We start from the raw sequence: 23,119 nt of genomic DNA on the forward strand, positions 1-23,119 counted from the left end.
CATCATGGACACTTTATGGATGTTTGCATTAGTGTTCTCTTGTTTTATCAGGAAATTGATCAAATTGTTTCTGGCTTCTCTTACAGCCGAAAACCAAAAATAGGTTTAATCCATTTTCGGCTGAAATTTCCATGCATCCCTAATTAAAAAAAAATATTGTAACCTCTTCAACTTGGTGGGGCCAAAAGGGGGCGCTAAGTCACGAAAAAAGTTTACACTACCGAAGTTTAAGTCTCGGAATACATAAGTCAGGCAATGTGGTGTCGTTTGAAAGCCTAGAATCTGAACTTTTCATAGATACCCATCACTTCTGCATTTATGTTACTTAAAATAACAAAACAAAGCCTCAAAACATTTGCGTTGCAAATCAGTGCCACCTAGAGGTCATGTGGTATACTTATTAATAAGAATATAAAAGTCTTTCACATAGCTCTTAAACAGACAAGTCATATATCAAATGAAAGCTCTCATTCTCCAAAATGCAACAGTACAGTTTATTATGTTGCCCTAATATCACAGTTCAAAATATTTTCAAAAGAATTACAAAGTGAAATATGATTTCTGTAAGTCATCAAATACAAACGTCTCTTTTATGCTCTGATAACTGCTGCTGTAAGTCCCAAATAGCTAAAAAAATTATATCTACTTTTACCTTAGGGAGTTCTCCAAAAAATTAGCCATTGTTTACTTGTCTGTGAGCTTACTTGTGTGAATAATCCAATTTTATATCTTAGATGTTCAGAACAAAATATGCCATCCAGAAGTACAAGCATGCAAAATCATCGGAAATATATTTTAAAGACTATTGATGTTATACTAATGTTATTGCAAAGGGGAGGATCTCAACTTTCTAATCACACTTAGATTGAGCTTCTAGTCCACTCGGAGGCCGAGATATTCAATGAAATAATGAGGGTGGTGCTTGAACTGAAAATTAGACTGAATGTCTATGGACGAGCACATCTGTGAGGGATAAAATGCATTAGAGCACCACCTCTTGGTGGAGTGAACAGAATATATTTATTTTTTTAATACTGTTTATCATAAGATTGTAAACACATGCAATATGATTTATGAATAATTGATTCTGAATTCTAAAAACATTTGATACATTTTTGGCAATTAGTCCACAGTATGTGCAAATGGTGAGCTTTTAAAGTTTTAGCTCTTGGTCAGAATTAGCTGAAATGTGGACTTTGTGAGACAAGTATTCTCTTCAGTAAGCTCTGAATTCTGTTCTCTCTCCAACAGGTCAGCTTGGGCACCAGTGACACAGTTTTCTTGTGGATCAAGGATCCAAAACCCACCCTAGAAGGTCACATCTTCTGTAACCCTGTGGACTGCAGCGCGTACATGGCTTTAATATGGTAAAAATGTCTGAGCCCCCGTGTATATAGAGCACATTGATGTACTCTGACTCTACTGATGTTGTTTTTGCATGTCACTGAATCATTTTCTTGCCATTCTCGTTGGTTCTTGTGGAATAAGCACTTGACTTCTCACGTACCAGTCCGAGAAAACGGCAGTTAAACTTCAGCATGCGCTTTCTTCAGTCACTTTAGTGTTTGAGAACGAAAAGAAAGTGTAAATGTAAATATTGTGCATTGTGCAACTGACCTTGTTGAAAATTTAAAAAAAATGTTTCAATGTTTTTTCTTACCTATCTGTATTTGATTTTCTGTGCCTTTTCTTCAACACTCGCCTTTTGTAGTGACTTATGTAACACTTTACCTGTCAAGGCAGAACATATCAAATTAGATTTTTTTAATGCTCTTTTTCTCAGCTTGTAAAATGGTCTAGATGGAGAGTTGAAGAGGAACTAGCACACACAAGTGTTTGCCCTTGTGCATCTCTTCTTTTTACATGTAGAGCACTTGATATATAATATGAAGATTGACCTCTTATACAGACATTCAAACACCGTCAGTCTGTCAGATGAGAGGAAAATATGAATATTTAGGCAGCTGATTGATAGAAAGTTAGAAAGAAGCATTATTCAAATGTTTTAAGAGTGAGTTCACCCAAAAATGAAAATTCTGTCAACATATAATAACCCTCCTGTCGTTCCAATCTCATATTTAAGCTTTAAGAATGGGTCTTTCACGCGAGAGAGAATCCGTAATGAATGTGCCGGTGGATCTTGGGACAGTTTCTCCAGCGCTCTGAGGTCAACACCGATGGGCAACAATGGGAATATCGGTGATTAACTCTCACATACACTTCTGACCATTCAAACCCTCCTATGGTATTGAAAAATGGCACCTCTTTTTGGTATTCGACGTCATTTTTGACCGGAAGGGTCAGATGTGAAACCCCTTTTTTTATGATGAAAATTAGTGGTCGACTGATATATCGCCGTTGCCGATAAGTCAGCCGATATTCCAAATTATCGCATCAGCCGATAAATTTTCCCCTTTGGACGATTTTTTTCTTGAGGGGGCCGGAAATCACCTGCTTGCATATGAAGCGTCTGAGACATGTAAACGACCAGTCATGGTTTGTTTTGTTGTTACGTGCCATCGTGTTACTACAATACTATACCGGTGTGCAACACAGTGTCATTTAAACGGTCCACATATCAGAGCCGCAGACGCATTTGAGCTCATAATGTTAAAGTGCTCGTCTGTTTCATTCTCTCTCTCCTCGACAGTTTCCTGTAACTTTTCTAATGATAAAAGGCAAATATCAATAAAACATCTATTATATACCATCTGCAAATATGCACATATCTCATTTAAACAGATGTAATAAACCAACCTCACAAAAATTTAGCAGATCCAGCATCCTGTGGAGCACTCATTTATTCACCTCTAAAGCACGTATTCTAACAGTCTCTCCTCAACAGTTCCCTGGAACTTATCTAATGGTAAAAGGCAAATATCAATAAAACATCTGTTATATACTGTCTGCAAATATGCAGAGATCCTCACGAAAATCCAGCGTATTCTTCCCGTCGAGCGCTCATCTAATATCTTCCTCTGAAGCGTGTATTCTATCAGCCAGAATCAAAAACTTCAGGATGAAGATCAAAAGTTCCTCTGATTCACAAATTATGATGGTCACTCCATGGCTGCATCCGAAAACGTATACAGCCTCCGGGGGCAGCATTTTTCTGGTTTCAGACGCAGCCCATGACAATCCAAGCAGGCTATCCAGGCCGTTTAAACTGTCAGGAGATTGTGTCAGAGTGCGTGAGTGCAACTTCAAAGTAAAAGCGCTTCACGTGTGCTATAAGTAAATGTCTTATTCACTATCACTGTATGTGCAGTTGGTGTGATTCTGCATTGTAAATGCGATTGCTAACGTGGACATGCCATCCATGGTTGCTGGACTACTGTGTGTACTGTTATTTCCTTCCTAATATATTAACAATTTCTTCATGTGCAAATAAATTACTAAAATAGCAGAAACTGCTATCTACCATTTAAAATACAATATTATTTTTTTGATTATTTTTTACAAAGTTAAAGTTTAGTGTGAAATTGAGTAAATATAGTGCTAAATAAAAGTTTATTCATTTTTAGAAATTTTATGTTTATGTTATTTACTATAATATAAACCCTGCTCTCTGGATATCGGCATCGGCCATTTAAAAACCTCATATCGGTCGACCACTAATGATAATGAAACCATTTCTTCTTCCCTGAAGTAAGAAGAATAAAATTATGCATTTATTTTGGGAGTTATGCTATATTGATCTTATTTACATGTACATTTCTAAATTCTACCATGAATTTACATATACAAATAAACACATTTTTGAATAAAAAAAATCAGAACCTACACTTCTACAAGTTGAAACATGAAGGAAATATGGGAATGAGACATAAATTGGAGGCAGATTTCTGCCATCTGGTGAACGAAATATAAATAAATGTCATGCCAGTAACAGCCAGTAGATGTCTGTAGCCACCTACTGTGTAGTCTATTAGCTTGTAACCTAATTTTATATGCATTTAGATATATATTTAGATATTATCAAACTATTATTTGTCAAAGTTTAGCATTTTAAAATGGATGTTTTTGCAGTTATTGTCATTATGCTTGCAATCAAACCTGACCATGGTGTTACAAAGAGAAGACACAGAATAAGCATTTTACTATTAATAATTTATTTCAAACATAAAAATGTAATAACAAAATGTATAATAATGTCAAGAAAATGAACATCAAGAAAGTATAAAGTATAAAACAGAAGTATCAGAGTAAACATTTTGCAATTTCAAACTTTCTATAGTAACTGTGTAATAGTAAGTGTGACTGAGTGTTTGTGTGTGTGTGTCTTGAGTGTGTGAGAGTGTGTGTCTGTGTGTGTGTGTGTGTGAGAGTGTGTGTGTGTGTCTGTGTGTGTCTGTGTGTGTGTGAGAGTGTGTGTCTGTGTCTCTGTGTCTCTGTGTGTCTGTGTGTCTGTGTGTGTGTGTGTGTGTGTGTGTGAGAGAGAGAGTGTGTGTCTGTGTGTGTGTGAGAGTGTGTGTGTGTGTGTGTCTCTGTGTGTCTGTGTGTGTGTGTGTGTGTGTGTGTGTGTGTGCTGTGTGTGTGTGTGAGTCTGTGTCTGTGTGTGTCTGTGTGTGTGTGTGTGTGTGTGAGAGAGTGTGTGTCTGTGTGTGTGTGTGAGAGAGTGTGTGTCTGTGTGTGTGTGTGTCTGTCTGTCTGTGTGTGTGTGTGTTTGTGTCTGTGTGTGTGTGTGTGAGAGTGTGTGTCTGTGTGTGTGAGAGTGTGTGTGTGTGTGTGTGTGTGTCTGTGTGTCTGTGTGTGTGAGAGTGTGTGTCTGTGTGTGTGAGAGTGTGTGTGTGTCTGTGTCTGTGTCTGTGTCTGTGTGTGTGTGTGTGTGTGTGTGTGTGTGTCTGTGTGTCTGTGTGTCTGTGTGTGTCTGTGTGTGTGTGTGTGAGAGTGTGTGAGAGTGTGTGAGAGTGTGTGTGTGTGTGTGTGTCTGTGTGTGTGTGTGTGTGTGTGTGTGTGTGAAAGTGTGTGTCTGTGTGTGTGTGTGAGCCTGTGTGTGAGTGTGTGTCTGTGTGTGAGTGTGTGTCTGTCTGTGTGTGTGTGTGTGTGTGTGTGTCTGTGTGTGAGTGTGTGTGTGTGTCTGTGTGTGTGTGTGAGTGTGTCTGTGTGTGTCTGTGTGAGTGTGTCTGTGTGTGTGTCTGTGTGTGTGTCTGTGTGTGTGAGAGTGTGTGTGTTTCTGTGTCTGTGTGTGTCTGTGTGTGTCTGTGTGAGTGTGTGTGTGTGTGAGTGTGTGTGTGTGTGTGTAAGTGTGTCAGATTGCTGTCATCTGCTGGAAAACAACAGATGACATGTAATGCCAAAAATGACCAAAATATGGCTGTAGAGCTCCACTTATTGATGCCCTGGTTCTGTATGTGTGTGTGTTTGTTGTGCATTTTGAGTGTGTTATCGTCTCTATCCTTCATTTCTGAGTGTTTGCGTTTAGCACTGTGACTGATTTATTTTAAAAAAAAAATTTGACATGTTTAAAAAATCTCTGTGTTATAGTCTCACCAGTTCATTTGTGTGTGTGGACACCGATCAGTAATTTTACTGACATTTAAAAAGTATCAACCAACAATAATGCCACGGTCCAAATCACTGAGATCACATTTTTCCCCATTCTGATGGTTGATGTGAACATTAACTGAAGCTCCTGACCCGTATCTGCATGATTTTATGCACTGCACTGCCGCCACACGATTGGCTGATTAGATAATCACATGGATGATTGTTGGTGCCAGACGGGCTGGTTTGAGTATTTCTGGGATTTTCACACACAACAGTCTCTAGAATTTACTCAGAATGGTGCCAAAAACAAAAACATCCAGTGAGGGGCAGTTCTGTGGATGGAAACGTCTTGTTGTTGAGAGAGGTCAACAGAGAATGGCCAGACTGGTTTGAACTGACAAAGTCTAGTTTCTAGTTTTACGACCACTTAGACTTATCGAATCAAGCCCAATTTCTTTTCTCGAATGTTCAGGTGGCAAATGAAGGAAAAGTCACCAAGTCTTGTACTGCTCAGATAAAGGAAACTATTTGTATTAAATGAGGAACACTTATTTCAGTCAAAAATGACCGAATACCATAGGAGGGTTAACTTCTAAAAGGCAGAAGAAAATGATTCCCATGTATTTTAATGTTGATGTCAAAGCCTGTGCATCCAATCAAAAAAAGAAACAAATTCATGTCAATATTTATACATTTCCAGGTTTTATTTTAAAAACATTTTTGTTTACTTTTGTACCATACACCATTTTGTAACTGTTTTGGGTCGCCACTTGATTTCTAATGTAAAATCTGGATCCTGAAGCAAAACCAGTTGATAATGTAAGATATTATTGAAGTGGTGTTCATATGCTTCATAAATATGCTGCTGTCTCATGTGGATTGTCCTCGTCTTTATGTTTCCATGTATTTTCAGGAATCTATTTTGACGTGATGGAGATTTCGCCCCCCGCTGTTGGTGTTCACAGATTTGATCATGAAGGTCAAAGGGTGAGTCATTGAGTTGGAGTGTTGTAAATAAGCTGCATATGATTGCTTGTTAACGATTGATTTGCCCTTTTCAGCTTCCTTTTCTGCGGCTGACAGGTTTACAAATATTCTGTCTGATCAGACAGTGGCTTAATTTGTGCTAATTGGGTCACTGTTCAGTTCACCTGGCAGATGTTACTTATTAACACACAAACACTTTTGCTGTTCTGTCAGTGATACCTTCATCGTTTTCAGCCAAAACAACTACACAATGTGTAGATAAGAAAGAAATGAGTACATTTTCATTCATAATGCACTCTTAAAAATAAAGATGCTTCAGCAGCACCTTATATTAGACAAAGTAGCCTACTTATGAAGAATTACAGTAAATATTCCTGTAGTTCAATTATTTAAAAAAAAATTAAATCTGCATAAATCAAAGGCAGTACAATGATAATAAAATAAACAATAAAAATAATAATAATAACAATATATAAATATTGCAATTATACAATTATTATTAAAGCTGCAAGCAGCAATGCGGATTCCTCCTCAAAACGGCAAATTATGTAAAAATTGACATGGTAGAGACATGTACTTCACACATGTACACAACATTTCATTAATTTGTTAGTAAACATTGCAAGAGTCTTCATATGAACTGGTGATTGAATCAAAGTATCGGTTTTATGACTAGTGGATTTGTAAAGCATTATTTTAGCGTTAGCGGTAAATAATAGTAAACTGTAATTCTGTCATCTTTTGACATATCAGGGTGAAATTTTGCACAGTACTTCAGAGTGATGTCATCTTGAGGCCTGTTAGGTTGGAAAAAACATTAGTCAAAATGGCATTAGATTTTGTGGACATATGGATATTGAGGCAATGTGGACATTTACAAAAATGCGCACCTTTCAGCCATTTTGTATTGTATTCATTTTTGCTAAATACACTATATTGCCAAAAGTATACGCTCACCTGCCTTTAGACGCATATGAACTTAAGTGACATCCCATTCTTAATCCATAGGGTTTAATATGACGTCGGCCCACCCTTTGCAGCTATAACAGCTTCAACTCTTCTGGGAAGGATTTCCACAAGGTTTAGGAGTGTGTTTATAGGAATTTTTGACCATTCTTCCAGAAGCGCATTTGTGAGGTCAGACACTGATGTTGGACGAGAAGGCCTGGCTCGCAGTCTTCGCTCTAATTCATCCCAAAGGTGCTCTATCGGGTTGAGGTCAGGACTCTGTGCAGGCCAGTCAAGTTCTTCCACACCAAACTCGCTCATCCATGTCTTTATGGACCTTGCTTTGTGCACTGGTGTGCAGTCATGTTGGAACAGGAAGGGGCCATCCCCAAACTGTTCCCACAAAGTTGGGAGCATGGAATTGTCCAAAATCTCTTGGTATGCTGAAGCATTCAGAGTTCCTTTCACTGGAACTAAGGGGCCAAGCCCAGCTCCTGAAAAACAACCCCACACCATAATCCCCCTCCACCAAACTTCACAGTTGGCACAATGCAGTCAGACAAGTACCGTTCTCCTGGCAACTGCCAAACCCAGACTCGTCCATCAGATAGCCAGATGGAGAAGCGTGATTCGTCACTCCAGAGAACGCGTCTCCACTGCTCTAGAGTCCAGTGGCGGCGTGCTTTACACCACTGCATCCGACGCTTTGCATTGCACTTGGTGATGTATGGCTTGGATGCAGCTGCTCGGCCATGGAAACCCATTCCATGAAGCTCTCTACGCACTGTTCTTGAGCTAATCTGAAGGCCACATTAACTTTGGAGGTCTGTAGCGATTGACTCTGCAGAAAGTTGGCAACCTCTGCGCACTATGCGCCTCAGCATCCGCTGACCCCGCTCTGTCATTTTACGTGGCCTACCACTTCGTGGCTGAGTTGCTGTCATTCCCAATCGCTTCCACTTTGTTATAATACCACTGACAGTTGACTGTGGAATATTTAGTAGTGAGGAAATTTCACGACTGGACTTGTTGCACAGGTGGCATCCTATCACAGTACCACGCTGGAATTCACTGAGCTCCTGAGAGCGGCCCATTTTTTCACAAATGTTTGTAGAAGCAGTCTGCATGCCTAGGTGCTTCATTTTATACACCTGTGGCCATGGAAGTGATTGGAACACCTGAATTCAATTATTTGGATGGGTGAGCGAATACTTTTGGCAATATAGTGTATCAATTAAAATCCATCATGGCGGACTTTATGGGTTCTAGAGGATTTTTTGTTCCTCATGAGAAATGAGGCATATATACCAGGTTTCAGAAATTTTGGACTTATGGGGTGGAAATGGCATCACTTTGAAAATGGACAAATTGGGCGTGGCCTGTAGTGCCAGCTATAGGCTCACGTGGGCCATTTTTGGTGTGTTAGTTACTCTTGGCCCGTAGTATCAATGTGCCAAATTTCAAAACTTTTTACCAAGGAGATCTTGAGTTATTGGGCAATTTAGAGCTACAGGAATAATAATAAGAATGCTAACAAAAACAATAGGTTTCCTCCTACCGGAGGAATCCTAATTAGTTCAAGTTCAAGTTCTTTTATTTATATAGCACATTTAAAAACAGCATCAAGGCTGACCAATGTGCTGTACAATACAAGATCATAAAAACACAACGATTCAAGACCAGGACATTACATACTATTAAAAGCCATTGAAAAGAGATGAGTTTTAAGAGAAGATTTAAAAACAGATAATGAAAGTGACAATCTGATACTAATAGGCAAACTATTCCATAAAATGGGACCCACAACACTCCTCTACGCTTTAGCCTCGAGCGTGGGACATTGACGAGATATTGATCACTGGATCTCAGACTTCTTGGTGGGTTGTAAGGATGTAGTATGTCTGACAAGTAACTGGGAGCTTGGTTGTAAACAAACAAGAGAATTTTAAAATCAATTCTAGCTTGAAACGGCAGCCAGTGAAGTGATCTTAAAATGGGGGTGACATGATCATACTTCCGACCTCCTTTGAGATATTTTGCTGCTGCATTTTGAACTAATTGGAGTCGAGCAATTAGAGATTTGGAAATTCCACAATAGAGAGAATTACAGTAGTCCAGACGAGAAGTGATGAAAGCATGAACTGCTACCTCTAAAAATTTTTCTGACAAAAAGGGTTTAACTTTAGAGAGTAGATGTAGCTGAAAGAAACTGGAACCTATAACAGCACTAATATGTTTGTCTAATATATTTCAACTGGCAACTGGACACCCATGTTCCGTACTTGAGGAGAGAGGAAAGCATTGAGATTTTCACTTTCAGCATTACTGACATCAAAATTGTCTGTAGGATCAAAGACAATCACTTCTGTCTTATCTTCATTCAAAAATATAAAGTTTTTGGCAAGCCAACTTTTTATTTCCTCCAGGCAAGCTAGAAGAGGTTGTATTGCAATGTGGTCATTTCATTTAACCGGTAAGTAGATTTGAGTGCCATCAGCGTAGAAGTGGTAGGAGATACCATGCTTTCTGATAATGAAACCCAGAGGGAGCATATACAGAGAAAAAAGAGCTGGCGCAAGCATAGAGCCCTGTGGCACACCACAGGTAAGGTGGGCCACAGAAGAGGTAAAGCTTGACAGAGAACGCTCTATCAGTTAAATAGGTTTTCAACCATTTAAGAACATTCCCTTTTGAGCCCACACACGATTCTAGTCTGGAGAGCAGTAAAGCATGATCAACAGTATCAAACGCTGAAGTCATATCTAAAAGAACTAAAAGAGGCAGTCGGGGATGGACCCTGTAAACAGACATTTATTCAAAAAGGACACCAGACCAAGACCTACTAAGTCTACTGTTTGTTTGAAGTACTGAGGATGAATACTATCATATAATTTCTTAATTGCGAATAACGCATTTATCGTTAATACAGCAGAAAAACTGGTGTGAAGGGCGGAAACTTTGTAATGTGTCCGCCCGGGTTCATTAAACTGACACACACGCCACAGCGCCAGAGCCCTTCTACCAAGGAGAGTCTACAAGCCTAGCATAAAACAGCATAGCGGTGGTCCCATAGACATTCTGTGGGCGGGACACGCTCTTAACACGCTAAAGTTGACTGTTACTCTCTCCTGTGATAGAGCCGCGGAGGATGTTATCACAGTAAATAAAATAATCTCTGACAGCGCTTCCCTGTCAGTGATCAAATGATGGAGAAAGAAGCTCTTAACACTATTGGATCTACAGAACAAGCCCAGATGGGACTTGTGATAGAAATCAAGTATTTTTCAGCCCATGTAAGGCGCATGGTGAGTTCAAAGCGGCGCTCGACGCTGGTGTTGCTGCCCTGACACAAATCATGAACGCAGCTTCACAATTGCTGAAGGAAAGTGGATAGCCACAGTTTTTAAGAGATTTAATGCCCATTGCAATGAAAATGCAACCTATGTGGGGAAACTAGTTCTTTAAATTAGTCAAACTCCCACTAAGACTTCGGGAAATGTTTGATGTTACTTGAGTTGGTGATATTTTAGTGCATTTCTATCTTTATACTTTGGAAGGTTTTGTTTGGAAAATGTTAAAAAAGCATTATATTGCTGAATATTGTTTTGTTTTCTTTCCTAAGATGGAAATAAATGCATTTTGACAAGAAAAGAATTATAAAGTGTCGAATTTCAGCACTTTCAAAATCTGCAATTCATCGTGAGTAACTACAAAAAATTATGCGATTATTCACGATTAAAAGTTTTAATCAACAGAACTAAAATGTATGTGAAAATAAAATTATAATGCAAAATGTCCTTAAATGTCCTAATTTTTTATGCAAAATACAATTTTTATATGAAAATAAAGAATATAATATATTATAATATTTATAATATATTTGATAAGATATATAAAATTATATAATATATTATAAAATAATATATATTCTTAATTTTTATAAATTAAAATCAGCATAAATCACAGTACAATGAATTAAAATATATAATATAATATAATAATAATGTATAATATATTACAATATATTTAAAATAATATTATATAATTATTATACAATTTTTACTATTATAAATATATTTAAGAAATATACAAAAATAAAATGTCACGTTGCAAAATATCTTAATGGTCCTTAAATAGTACTAAAAATAATTTCTTTATATAATTATAGAAATTATAGAAACTATGTTTCCTGGTGGACTGATCTAAATTATTTAAATATAGACAGAAACATTATTTGGATGTTTGGGGTAGATTTACTCCTCTTAAGTTGCTAAATGGTTCACTGTGGATTAATTTAGTTTAATAGAGTTCTTGATGTTTCATTGTAGGTTTTTAAAGCACATAGATGCTTTGCTAAAGAACCAGATAATAAAAACTTCTTTATGGAACTTAGAGGTTCTCCAGCATGACATTTAATGTTTATTTTTAAGAGTGTTTGGTTCAATCACAAACAGAAGTGTGCCGTTCTCTTCTTATAGTTTCTGAGCAGCTTACAATGTCAGTTGAGTTCAGTGTTGCTCATCTGTGAAAATGCAAAAAATTCCTTATGGGCAGAATCACCCGTCTCAGGTTAAATGAAGTCCATCTTTGTGTTTGCTCTTGCACAGGTTGCTGCGTTTGCTCGGGAGGTGGAAATCCGAGCTCTGGTTGAAGGACAGTTCTTGGCCAAACGAGTTCATGCTGAAAGGCTCGGCTACAAGATCAGTGAGTGTGATATACATCTCGTGTTCTCACTCGCGTCCACTGGTCTTTTAGTGAGTTATCTCTGTCCTGCTGTTGTTCCCTTCACTACCTCTCAATCATTACTGGTATTTAATTCAAGCATCTCTATTACTATTTCTCTCTGTTTTGTGGCTGTGAGCTTGGCGTGGGTGATTATAAAGTAATGCGAGACTCCAGCTGCTAAGAACCGCAGAAACAAACACACTTTAATTAAACTCCGATCAGCCACTGAGCATGGGGAATTTTCTCCTCGGCTGAAAGAAATTCCCCTGATTATTGGCTGACCTGCTTACCGCTCACCCCCACAATTAGAGGAAGTGTTGAGAAAATAGGCTGTCAGCAGTGCTGAGGTTTTAAAAGTTTGGGGATTTGAACTTGTTTAATATTTGCTGGTGTGTACAGGTTTTGCATTGCATGTTTGTAATCGAATGTTTATTCATTAGTGTACTTTTTGATGAGTGTTCGTGTCATTGTTATTTTAAAGTCAAATTCAGTTTCACTTTAAGAGTAGGGATAAAAGTCTGTAAAAGGGTTATATCACACTTTCCCCCTGTTGTCCACTCATAACATTAGTAAAGTTTTTGTTTTTATTTCGGCCTTGCAGATTAATTGTTGTGGCCAATATTTGGTCATTTTGAGATTATTTGCATCTGATTTGTGTCAGTTATAAAATCTACCAGCAGCCTTGTCAATAAATAGTGCATATCTTTTTTGTGTGTTAATTTGGGTAAATAAAGTTCATTGTACTTTTTATCATTAAATTGTATAAGTTACATCAACATTATATCGCCACTCTGGTCTCGAGATATTGGTATTGCAGTGTTGGGGAAGCTACAAGTTACTTAAACTACAGGTAAAGCTACTCTTTTAAAAAAGTTATTTGCTACACTACAAGTTAAATTTACTAACAAAAAGTTGCTAACCACATAATAGCTATTTAAAGATGGAAATATTTTTAAATATATCAACTTAATATACAAATATTTTATATTGTATATCTCTGGGTGTAAATAAGGTGGTTCCGAAAAACTGCTTTTGTTTTGTTCCCAATCATGTCAACTGTATCTGAGAAAAAGTTTGTGTTGATACGACAAAGCAAATAAAAGTTATAACATTACAAAAATAATTTATCATAGTGTCCAAAAACATCTCCAAACAAATAAAACATCATAATTGTACATAAGAACAAATTACACATGCAAACACAACAATGACTAAAGGTTTGCATAGCATACAGACATGATTTTAGTAATGAGATTTCACAGTATGAGTTTCATTCTGTGTCATTTGAGTCATCATTGAGTCTGTGTCATGTATTTGGCGCCATCTCCTGGTGGTCATATGTAACATTGTGCTTCATGTGGATTATCTAATGATCGATGCATCCGATTACCTTGTGTGTGAGCTCGTTTGAAAGATAATCAGCTCCTTTAAGTAATGATATGTGATATTTTATGTTCTGTTTATTTTTCGTGAAGTTATAAGTGAAAATGCAGCATATAAGCAACACCAACATAATTGTCAAAGACATATACTTAGCTATTACTCGCTATATTTTTGTCTTTGAGTAAAACAAATAGGCTGGTTGTATTCTACTCTTTGGGAGCTTTCAAACAACATATGGCACATGGCTATTTGATGAGGTTTTACTGGTTGCAATAATATGTAGCGCAATGTTTTTATAAATTATAAAAATGGAACACTTCTGATTTGTCTGCAAATTTCACAGCACTTGTTCAGTTTTGGTCATAATGTCTACATGCATTGGAAAGTAGAGCTTCTAAGCTTTCAAAACGATACCTATTTTGTGTTGGTCAAGACTGTAGTTAGGCTGTAGGCCTGTAGGCCGGTGGGCCCACCCAAACTTAAAGGGTTAAATATGTAATAAGTGTCATTAAGCAATTAGAGTGAGAACATTCTATTAAACGGATGCATTTATATTAAATATAAACTCAAAACTAGAAAACACCTAATTTTATATCACTGAATAGTGATAAACAACAGCAATAAACGAAATATTTTGCTTAAAAAAAAGTCCCTCTAAGGCTGTTTGGGGATCAATGAATCAGTGAATCATTTAGGCCTATGCGAACTAGGTCATTTACATGTCCGAACGAAATGACTCACTAAAAGGAATCAGAGCTCCCAACACTGAATATAAGTGAATCGTTTATTTTATTCGCTTTATTTACATTAATTGCTGTCCAAAAGAACTGATTCACTTAAATGATTCGTTTTTTCCAGCGCTACATGAGAGAGAGAGAGAGAGGACCGTTTAGATGAGTGTGTTTGATTACTCCCACAACTCCATTGCTGCGTTCACAATACAGAGTGACAAATGCTGCGTTTTATGACTCTACAGCGTTACACGATGGAAAATGTAGCTTGTTACTGGAAAAGCAACACATTTGTGAAAATAGCTGAACTACTGTCACGCTACTGAAAAAATTTAGTTAAGTTAGTAGCTTCTCTACTTTTAGTTAGTTACTCCCCAACACTGGGGTATTGACATTGGCCATTAAAAAACAGTCAACTACGAGATATGACCCCTTTAAAGAAAACGGAGTGTTAATGAGCCTGATTCAATTATGTTTGGTTTAATATTACTCATTTGTAGTCACTGTACTCTAATCATCCTGGTTACTTTCGTAACCTCCATTCCCTGATGGAGGGTACGAGATGTTGTGTCAATGTAGTGACATTAGGGGTCACTCTTGGGAGCCCCAAAAAAAGGCCAATGGGAATTGACGAGTGGGATTTGCATGCCACTCCCCTGGACATACGGGTATAAAAGGAGCTGGTAGACCCCAAAGGACTACAGAGAGGTCTCACGAGGGGATGAGGCACGGTCTGGAGGGATTCAACCTCCTAGCGCCCCTCAGGAACCTGATGATCAAGTCGTGCTTCCCCAAATACTTACCATCCACTGCATCGTGATGTGCCAAAATGGCGGCTACATACACCTTCAAGGTGGAGGATGACAGCCACCCCACCAGCCTCTCCTGCAGGAAGGAAAGCACCGATCCAACTGCGCATCTCTGGGAGTCTTCGCGTCAGGAAGAACACCACTTAGCGAACAGATGCCACTTCAAGATATACAGGCGCCTCATAGAGGGAGCCCTAGCCTGAGTGTTCGTGTCTACCACCGCGGGTGATAGGCCACTTAGGTCTTCCGCGTCCCGTCCAAGGGCCAGACGTGGAGATTCCAGAGGTCTGGTCACAGGTGCCAGATGGTGCCCCGTTGCGAGGAGTGTGAGGTCCGAGAACCACGTCTGGGTGGGCCAGTAGGGTGCTACTAGGACGACCTGCTTCTCGTCCTCCCTGACCTTGCACAGGGTCTGTGCAAGTAGGCTCACTGGGGGAAACGCGTATTTGCGTAATCCCGGGGGCCAGCTGTGTGCCAGCGTGTCTATACCTTGGTCAGGGCGTACCAAAGCGGGCAGTGGGATGATTCTCGGAAAGCAAACAGGTCTACCTGTGCTCGACCGAATCGACTCTAAATCAGCTGGACCACATGGGGGTGGAGTCTCCACTCTCCCCTGAGCGTAACCTGTCATGACAGTGCGTCTGCTGTGGTGTTGAGGTTGCCCGGGACATGAGTGGCTTGTAGGGACTTGAGGTGCAGGGTGAGCAGTATTACTAACAACTCGATGCAGTTGATATGCCAGCGCAGCCACGGGCTAGTCTTGGAGGCGTCCGTCGTAACCACGATGTGCCTGGAGACCTGCTCTAGGGGAACCCCTGCCCGTAGAAATGCAAGGTTGGTCCAAGGGCTGAAGAGGCGGCGACAGATCAGCGTGACGACCACGCGATGTGTCCCGCAGCGCCATGCCCATCTTGGGACTCGAGGCTGAAGCGGTCTCATATGCATCAACCCGAGCGGTGTGGCCACTGGTGAGGATGCCATATGCCCCAGGGGCCTCTGAAAAAGTTTCAGTGGAACCACTGTCTTCTGTCTGAACGCTTTCAGACAGTTCGTCACCGACTGTGCGTGCTCGTTCGTGAGGCGCGCCGTCATTGAGACCAACTCCAAGCCGAGAAAAGAGATGCTCTGAACCGGGGAGAGCTTGCTCTTTTCCCAGTTGACCCGAAGCCCCAGTCATCTGAGGTGCATGAGCACCAGGTCCCTGTGCACACAAAACACATCCCGAGAGTGAGCTAGGATTAGCCAGTTGTCGAGATAATTGAGGATGCGGACGCCCACTTCCCTTAGCGGGGCAAGGGCTGCCTCTGCGGCCTTTGTGAAGACACGAGAGGACAAGGACAGGCCGAAGGGGATGACCTTGTACTGGTATGCCCGGCTCTCAAAAGCAAACCTCAGGAAGGGTCTGTGTCGAGGTAAGACCGAGACGTGGATGTACGCGTCCTTCAGGTCTACTGCCGCGAACCAATCTTGATGCCGGACGCTCGCTAAAATGCATTTTTGCGTCAGCATCTTAAACGGGAGTCTGTGCAAGGCCAGGTTCAGTAGTCACAGGTCCAAGATTGGCCACAACCCACCATCTTTCTTTGGTACGATGAAGTAGGGCTGTAAAACCCTTTCTTCATCTTGGCCGGAGGGACAGGCTCTATCGCACCCTTCCGTAGAAGGGTAGTGATCTCCGCACGCAAGGTAGTGGTGTTCTCGCCCTTCACCGAGGTGAAGCGGACGGCGCTGAACCTGGGCGGGCGCCTGACAAACTGAATCACGTAGCTGAGTCGGACGGTCCGGGTTAGCCATCGTGACGGGTTGGAAAGCGCAAGCCATGCGTCCAAACTCCGGGCGAGGGGGACCAAGGGGACAATCACATCGGACGTACCGCGGGTGGGACCTCGCGGTGGGGCGGAGCCTGAGGTGCCACGTCGAGGGGGCTTGAACCCCATGGCCATGCTGTGTCTAGAGACATCGAAGCACTTACCTGGCTCCTGACGCCCACCATAAGATTGGTCGAGGAGGGGGGAGGAGGAATATCGTCCCCGCAGTCCATCGGAACCAACCCGGTGTGGTCATGTTTGTGCCACAGCTGGGTGCGCAGGGGCGGGGGGCCCACCGCTGGAGCGCTGAACATGCCGAAATGGGACGGTGGACGGCGGTCATGACGACGGCTGTGCACACCTGACATGTGACCCAGGGAACAAGAAAACCACTCTTTTGTTGAAGTTTTGGGTACCGCAGCTTCTTGGGCATGCGGCGAAAAATGAAACAAAAGATTCTACTCCCGGCCCTCCACCGGGGGATGGAGTGGTCTGTCTACCAGCTCCATAGAAGCGGGTCACCTCATCCCTGGGTTGCCCATCTCAGGGGCGCTTCGAAGCCTTCCTTGGGTTTTTGGCAGCCAGCCGTGAGACGAGTGGCATCTGCTACCTGCGGTGGGCTCCACGCCAGGGCCGGGCCGTGGGGGCAGGCTGCGGCGGAGCCGGTGCTGTTGCTGCAGGAGGACGCCCTTGGCGACGAGCAGACGGGGTGCAGGGTCTTGAGCCGTGCCGGGGCAGGATGTGTTGAATAGCCTCCATCTGCTGCTTCACCGCCGAGAACTGCTGGGCAAAGTACTTGACGGTGTCACCGAACAAGCCAACCTGGGAAATGGGGGCGTCAAGGAACCGTGCCTTGTCAGCCTCTCTCATCTCGACCAGGTTGATCCAAAGGTGGCACTTCCAGGAAGAAATGGACCGGGGTTGGGTGCGGCCGTGAGTGGCGCTCTGGACCCAGGAACCAATCATCGAGCCACGAGGGTTCAGGGGAGAGTGGAGGGTTCCACTCTAGCCCAATGCTCGTGGCTGCCCGGGAAAGCATGCCCGTCATCTCCGCGTTGGCCTGAGACTGGGCGACCATACCCAAAGGAGGAAGCCCAGTTGAAGCCTCCGCGTCAGACTGGACGAGCCCGCTCTCTGATGCTGCGCTCGATAACTCATCGTCTTCCCGGGCCCCGAATAAGAGGTTGCCCTGAGACGAGCCGGTGGTCTCATCCGAGAGCCTGACCGGGGAAAGCGAGCGTGCTGAGGAATGGGAGGTCCATGGGGGGTTACCCGGTGGAGGTGCTCCCATGGAAGTCCCCAAATTGGCCCCAGTGCTAACCGACGTGGCCTCATACTCGTAGGTAGAAGGATTGAGGCAGGGAGCCTCTGGGGTGGCTTGCTTTCTTACGAAGGCAAGCCGCGACCGCCATGTTGCCATGGTCATGTTGTCGCAATGAGGACAAGACCTATCCACAAATGATGTCTCCACGTGGGCAGTGCCCAGACACGTAAGACAGGGATCGTGGACGTCAGAAGTGGAGAGATAACGGCCGCAACCAGGAATAACACACAAACGGAAAGGCATCTTTAAAAAGATGTTCCGTGTGTGCCGCTCTTTTATGAAAATATACTCTTTTAGAATATACTCTTTGTTTTGCTCTGCTGAAGCACCCAGGGGCATTCTCTGCATTCCATGGATGCAGAGGGGGAGAAGCCGCTGAAAAGCACCGTAAATCCAGCAGTTTGAGGTGAACGGAAGGGAGAATTGAATTCAGTGCACTGAATGCAACCGCTCGGCTCCTAAGAGAAAATCTGAATGAGTGGTTGCATACCAGCTCCTTTTATACCCGTATGTCCGGGGGAGTTATGGAATTCCCATTGGCCTTTTTTCAAAAGCAGAGGTGTAGGGCTCCCAAGAGTGACCCCTAGTGTCACTACATCAACACAACATCGAGTGAGTGACAGATAGGGAACATGCTGATATCTAGGATATATTCCACCAAGATTCCCAAATATAAACGCTCTGAGTAGTACACGTTTCCAAAACCAGACCAAAGGGGTTTCTTGGTTAGCCGCGAGGAGTCTTTCATCAGACAGGAACATTGTCCATTGATTTGTGTTGAAGGTGCTTTGACATGTTGGCTTTCTCTAGGGCGATGTGTGTGTGTTTGTGTGGGGGTGAGCTCTCTCTTTCATCTAAAGGTCAGATGTGTTCTGACGAGGGTTTTACCACAGTAACGCATGACAACAGCTATCAATAATCATTAATAATGCACATGCAGCCTGACAGATGGATCTGTAGTGAACGCAAATGTCTCAGTGATACTGTGAGTGTTTAGAGGTGAATGCAGGGCTGCATCAGTGCATTCAATGCAAGAAACACCAGGCAGAAGCTTCTCGATTGAGAGAGAGAGAACACATAAACCAAGCCAATTGAGGGAATGCTTTATACTGACTCGCTCAGATGCAGGCAGTGGATTTGGAACTTTGTAAAGCCAGGCTCATTTGCATTATTGATCATGAAACAGTCAATGAGTGACATCACATGACAACAAACATACAGTTCATTCTGAATCAGTCCATATTATATCTCTGATTTCTCACTGTCTTTAGGACATCCGTCTTTCTTTCTATCCATCTTTTTGTCTGGTGGGTAGTCTATCTGTCGTCAACAAATGTCTTAATGTTTTCATAAACATTTTAATAGATACAAATTTTCAACTTAAATGTAAATGTTTTAAATGCAAATGTTTAGCCTAAAGGCGTGGTCACACATACATTTGTACAGCGAAATTCCATGGGCGAAGATGGCGTGGGCGGATGCTGAGCACGTGTGAATTCTGCAAAAATATAACTGCCAAACAGCCTCTTTTTAATGTTACACTTCATACTCTGGCAGAGCGAAGTTGAAAAGAAACTCGGCGGTAAAATTATATCCTTGCCCATTGTGTATATTCAGTGTAGCTGCGTCCGAAGCACTGCCCACTCAGACTTCCACTCACTGCCAACTTCCTATTGGTCAGTGCAGCAAAAGTTTGCCGCAAAGTTCACCAAACTTGAACTCCACACGAAATCCACGATCGCGTGGATTCCCATTGAGATGACTGTAATTTCGCCCATGGAATTTCACCTTTGCAAAGGTACGTATGTGTGACCACGCCTTAAGATTGATTTTTACATTTCCTTCCTTCCAGGTTTAATTCCTTCCTTTCTTCCATGTTTCCTTTCTTTAATTCCTTCCTTTATAGTATCTTTATTTCCTTCCTTGTTTCCTTCTCTCCTTCCTTTCTTCATTCCTTCCAGGTTTCCTTAAGTCCTTGTTTCTTTATGTCCTTCCTTCCTCCTTCCTTCCTTGTTTCTTTATGTCCTTCCTTCCTTCCTTCCAGGTTTAATTCCTTCCTTTCTTCCAGGTTTCCTTAATTTAATTCCTTCCTTTATAGTATCTTTACTCCTTCCTTGTTTCCTTCCTTTGTTCCTTGTTTCCTTTATTGTTTCCTTCCTTCCTTGTTTCTTTCTTTCCTTCCTTCCTTCCTTCCTTGATACTTTCCTTCTTCCCTTCATTGTTTTTTTATTTCCTTCTTTCCTTCCTTGTTTCCTTCATTTCTTCCTTGTTTCTTTACATCATTTCTTCCCTCCTTTTCTTTCTTTCTTTCTTTCCTTGTTTTATTTCTTGTTTCTTTTGTTCCTTCCTTTCTTCCTTTACCAGTGAAATTGTGTGAATAGATTACATACTGATGACCTAGATGATGTGTGTTTGGACAATGTGTGTGTGTGTATGTTCACACCGGCACCTGTAGATCTAAATGTGTGTGTGCATGAGAGGCAATATGTACAGAAACACACACACTCTCAGGAGCTAGTCTCATGAATGTTTAATGAATGCAGATGAGGCTGAGATTTCTTCTACATAAGTGTAGGAATGCTGAGAAATCACATGCCTGAGCCAGACTATTCACCAGCACTCAGCACTCTGGTTCAGTTTATAAAAAAGGAAATGCAAATTTCATGTTCATCTGGATATATTTAAGCATTATAATATACAACATTTAATACATTTGTGATGTTTCCTGTAGCTGCCAATAGTTTCAAAAGCTCTCTGTTGTGCAATTTAAGTACTTTTGGCCATTAATCTATTTCTGTTGGCCAAAACAATGCTTTGAAATTTTTGTGTTACATTTGACTTTTTACATGCATTATTTGCTGTTTCAGAATTGTTTTACTCTTTCAATTATTGCTTGACAGCAATAGGCTTTTCTAAATTTGGAAAGTATTTCAAATTTTAAAAAATTCTACTCAAATCAGTGACAATGAACAATGAATGGCCACTTACCCCCTTGTATTGTGACATCATACCCCAATATAGGTGTCAACATGTGTTAAATGAACTGTTTTATTTTTTTCCTGGACAATAATGGTGGAAATATTCAATAGTTGATATTGTAGTCAAGACTTTAAGGTTTGTGTCTATACAGAATTTTAATAAAGTCTAACCCGTAAAATATTTAGTGGAGTAAACACTGTGACAGTCTCTAGTTCCAAATATTTATGTGTGTTTAACTCAATATTTCTAATTGGTTTTCATCAACGCCCAGCCTGTAAAGTTTGTCTATTACTGAAAAAGGGGGAACAAAACAACAAATCAATGGTACACGACACACAGACTGTGGCGTATTTTCATTATTATTGGCACCTGAGGAGAGACTGATTTTACCAGAGAGAACAGATAAATCAAAGCTCTGGATGTCACTTCCTGTTTGATACACAGATTCATGATATGGCACAGTGAAGCTGATCACAGAACATAATTATTATGGTGCATACATGTTATGGTCTGGGTCTGGAGTGATTGTCATTTTTATGTGGCATTTCATTGTATTGTTTTTTGTGCATGAATCAGGCAGCATTTTGGCCTGTAGTGTTATGATCACTCTGTGATTATAGTTTATATGAATAATTTCTATTGCAGTTCCAGGAACAAAAGTGCTGGCGACAGGTGGAGCATCATCAAACAAAGACATTTTGCAGGTATGTATTTAACAACAAAAACATGATATATTTACTTATTTTCTGTTCGTTTGTGTGTGTTTGCATGTTTCTCTAGCCATAGAACAATTTTGAAATGTAATGTTAGCGTGGTTCTGTTTAAATGACTGTAAATTTAAAAGAAATCAGCCTGGATGTGCGTATGATTTCGCACTGAAACTGAACCCTACATTAATGCAGTTAATGCTGCAACATCGAAATGGTGATTACTGGCAGTTCACGTGTAAATATGAGTGTGTAGTTCTAGCACGTCCGTTTGTCTAACATTCCCATCAGTGTCTGATAAACCAGCGTTAGATGCATGATGGTACATGACTTGTGCATGTAATCAGGTCTTCTTGTATTTACATTTGTCATCATTATGGTGTTGTAATGCTCATTTTGATGTAATCTCCCTTCTCAATGCTTCAGGTCCTGTCTGATGTGTTCAATGCTCCGGTTTACACCATCGATGTGGCGAACTCTGCGTGTTTGGGATGCGCTTATAGAGCTCTGCATGGTAAGATCATACTAGCATCACAGTTATACTGGACACTTAATGTACATTATAACACGGACAGTTGTGCTACTGGTTGCTGATTGGTCAACACAGTGTTCCAGTTGTGCTAAAAGTAACAGCTGTGATGTGAAACTATTGTGTATCACTTCACAGTGCATATAGAAAGCAACTATTAATCTAAAGTTAAATCCGCACTAATATGTCTAATCCACTCTAGAATGGTGTTATCCTCCACCAAAACTTTCGAAAATGCTCTCTATAGGGGCCTGAGTAGCTCAGCGAGTATTGACGCTGACTACCACACCTGGAGTCGCGAGTTCGAATCCAGGTTGTGCTGAGTGACTCCAGCCAGGTCTCCTAAGCAACCAAATTGGCCTGGTTGCTAGGGAGGGTAGAGTCACATGGGGTAACCTCCTCGTGGTCATGATTAGTGGTTCTCTCTCTCAATGGGGCGTGTGGTAAGTTGTGTGTGGATCGTGGAGAGTAGCATGAGCCTCCACATGCTGTGAGTCTCCACGGTGTCATGCACAATGAGTCACGTGATAAGATACGCGGATTGACGGTCTCAGAAGTGGAGGCAACTGAGATTCGTCCTCCGCCACCCGGATTGAGGGGAGTAACCGCACCACCATGAGGACCTACTAAGCAGTGGGAATTGGGCATTCCAAATTGGGGAGGAAAGGGGAGAAAAAAAGAAAAGAAAAAAAAATCGCT

The 23,119-nt window shown here is 41.2% G+C and overlaps 1 protein-coding gene across 1 annotated transcript in view; it reads left to right on the forward strand.

The window, feature by feature from the left end:
• xylb (xylulokinase homolog (H. influenzae)) overlaps positions 1 to 23,119 on the forward strand; it is a 59,926-nt gene that overhangs the window by 14,940 nt on the left and 21,867 nt on the right. Inside the window, exons 12-17 of the mRNA XM_051682577.1 lie at positions 1,252 to 1,367; positions 2,084 to 2,199; positions 6,404 to 6,477; positions 12,033 to 12,129; positions 21,830 to 21,888; positions 22,318 to 22,405. Coding sequence (XP_051538537.1) covers positions 1,252 to 1,367; positions 2,084 to 2,199; positions 6,404 to 6,477; positions 12,033 to 12,129; positions 21,830 to 21,888; positions 22,318 to 22,405 — 550 coding nt within the window. The remainder of the gene's footprint in view (positions 1 to 1,251; positions 1,368 to 2,083; positions 2,200 to 6,403; positions 6,478 to 12,032; positions 12,130 to 21,829; positions 21,889 to 22,317; positions 22,406 to 23,119) is intronic.

Source organism: Myxocyprinus asiaticus, chromosome 41 (genome assembly GCF_019703515.2).
Source record: "Myxocyprinus asiaticus isolate MX2 ecotype Aquarium Trade chromosome 41, UBuf_Myxa_2, whole genome shotgun sequence".
Lineage (NCBI taxonomy): Eukaryota > Metazoa > Chordata > Actinopteri > Cypriniformes > Catostomidae > Myxocyprinus > Myxocyprinus asiaticus.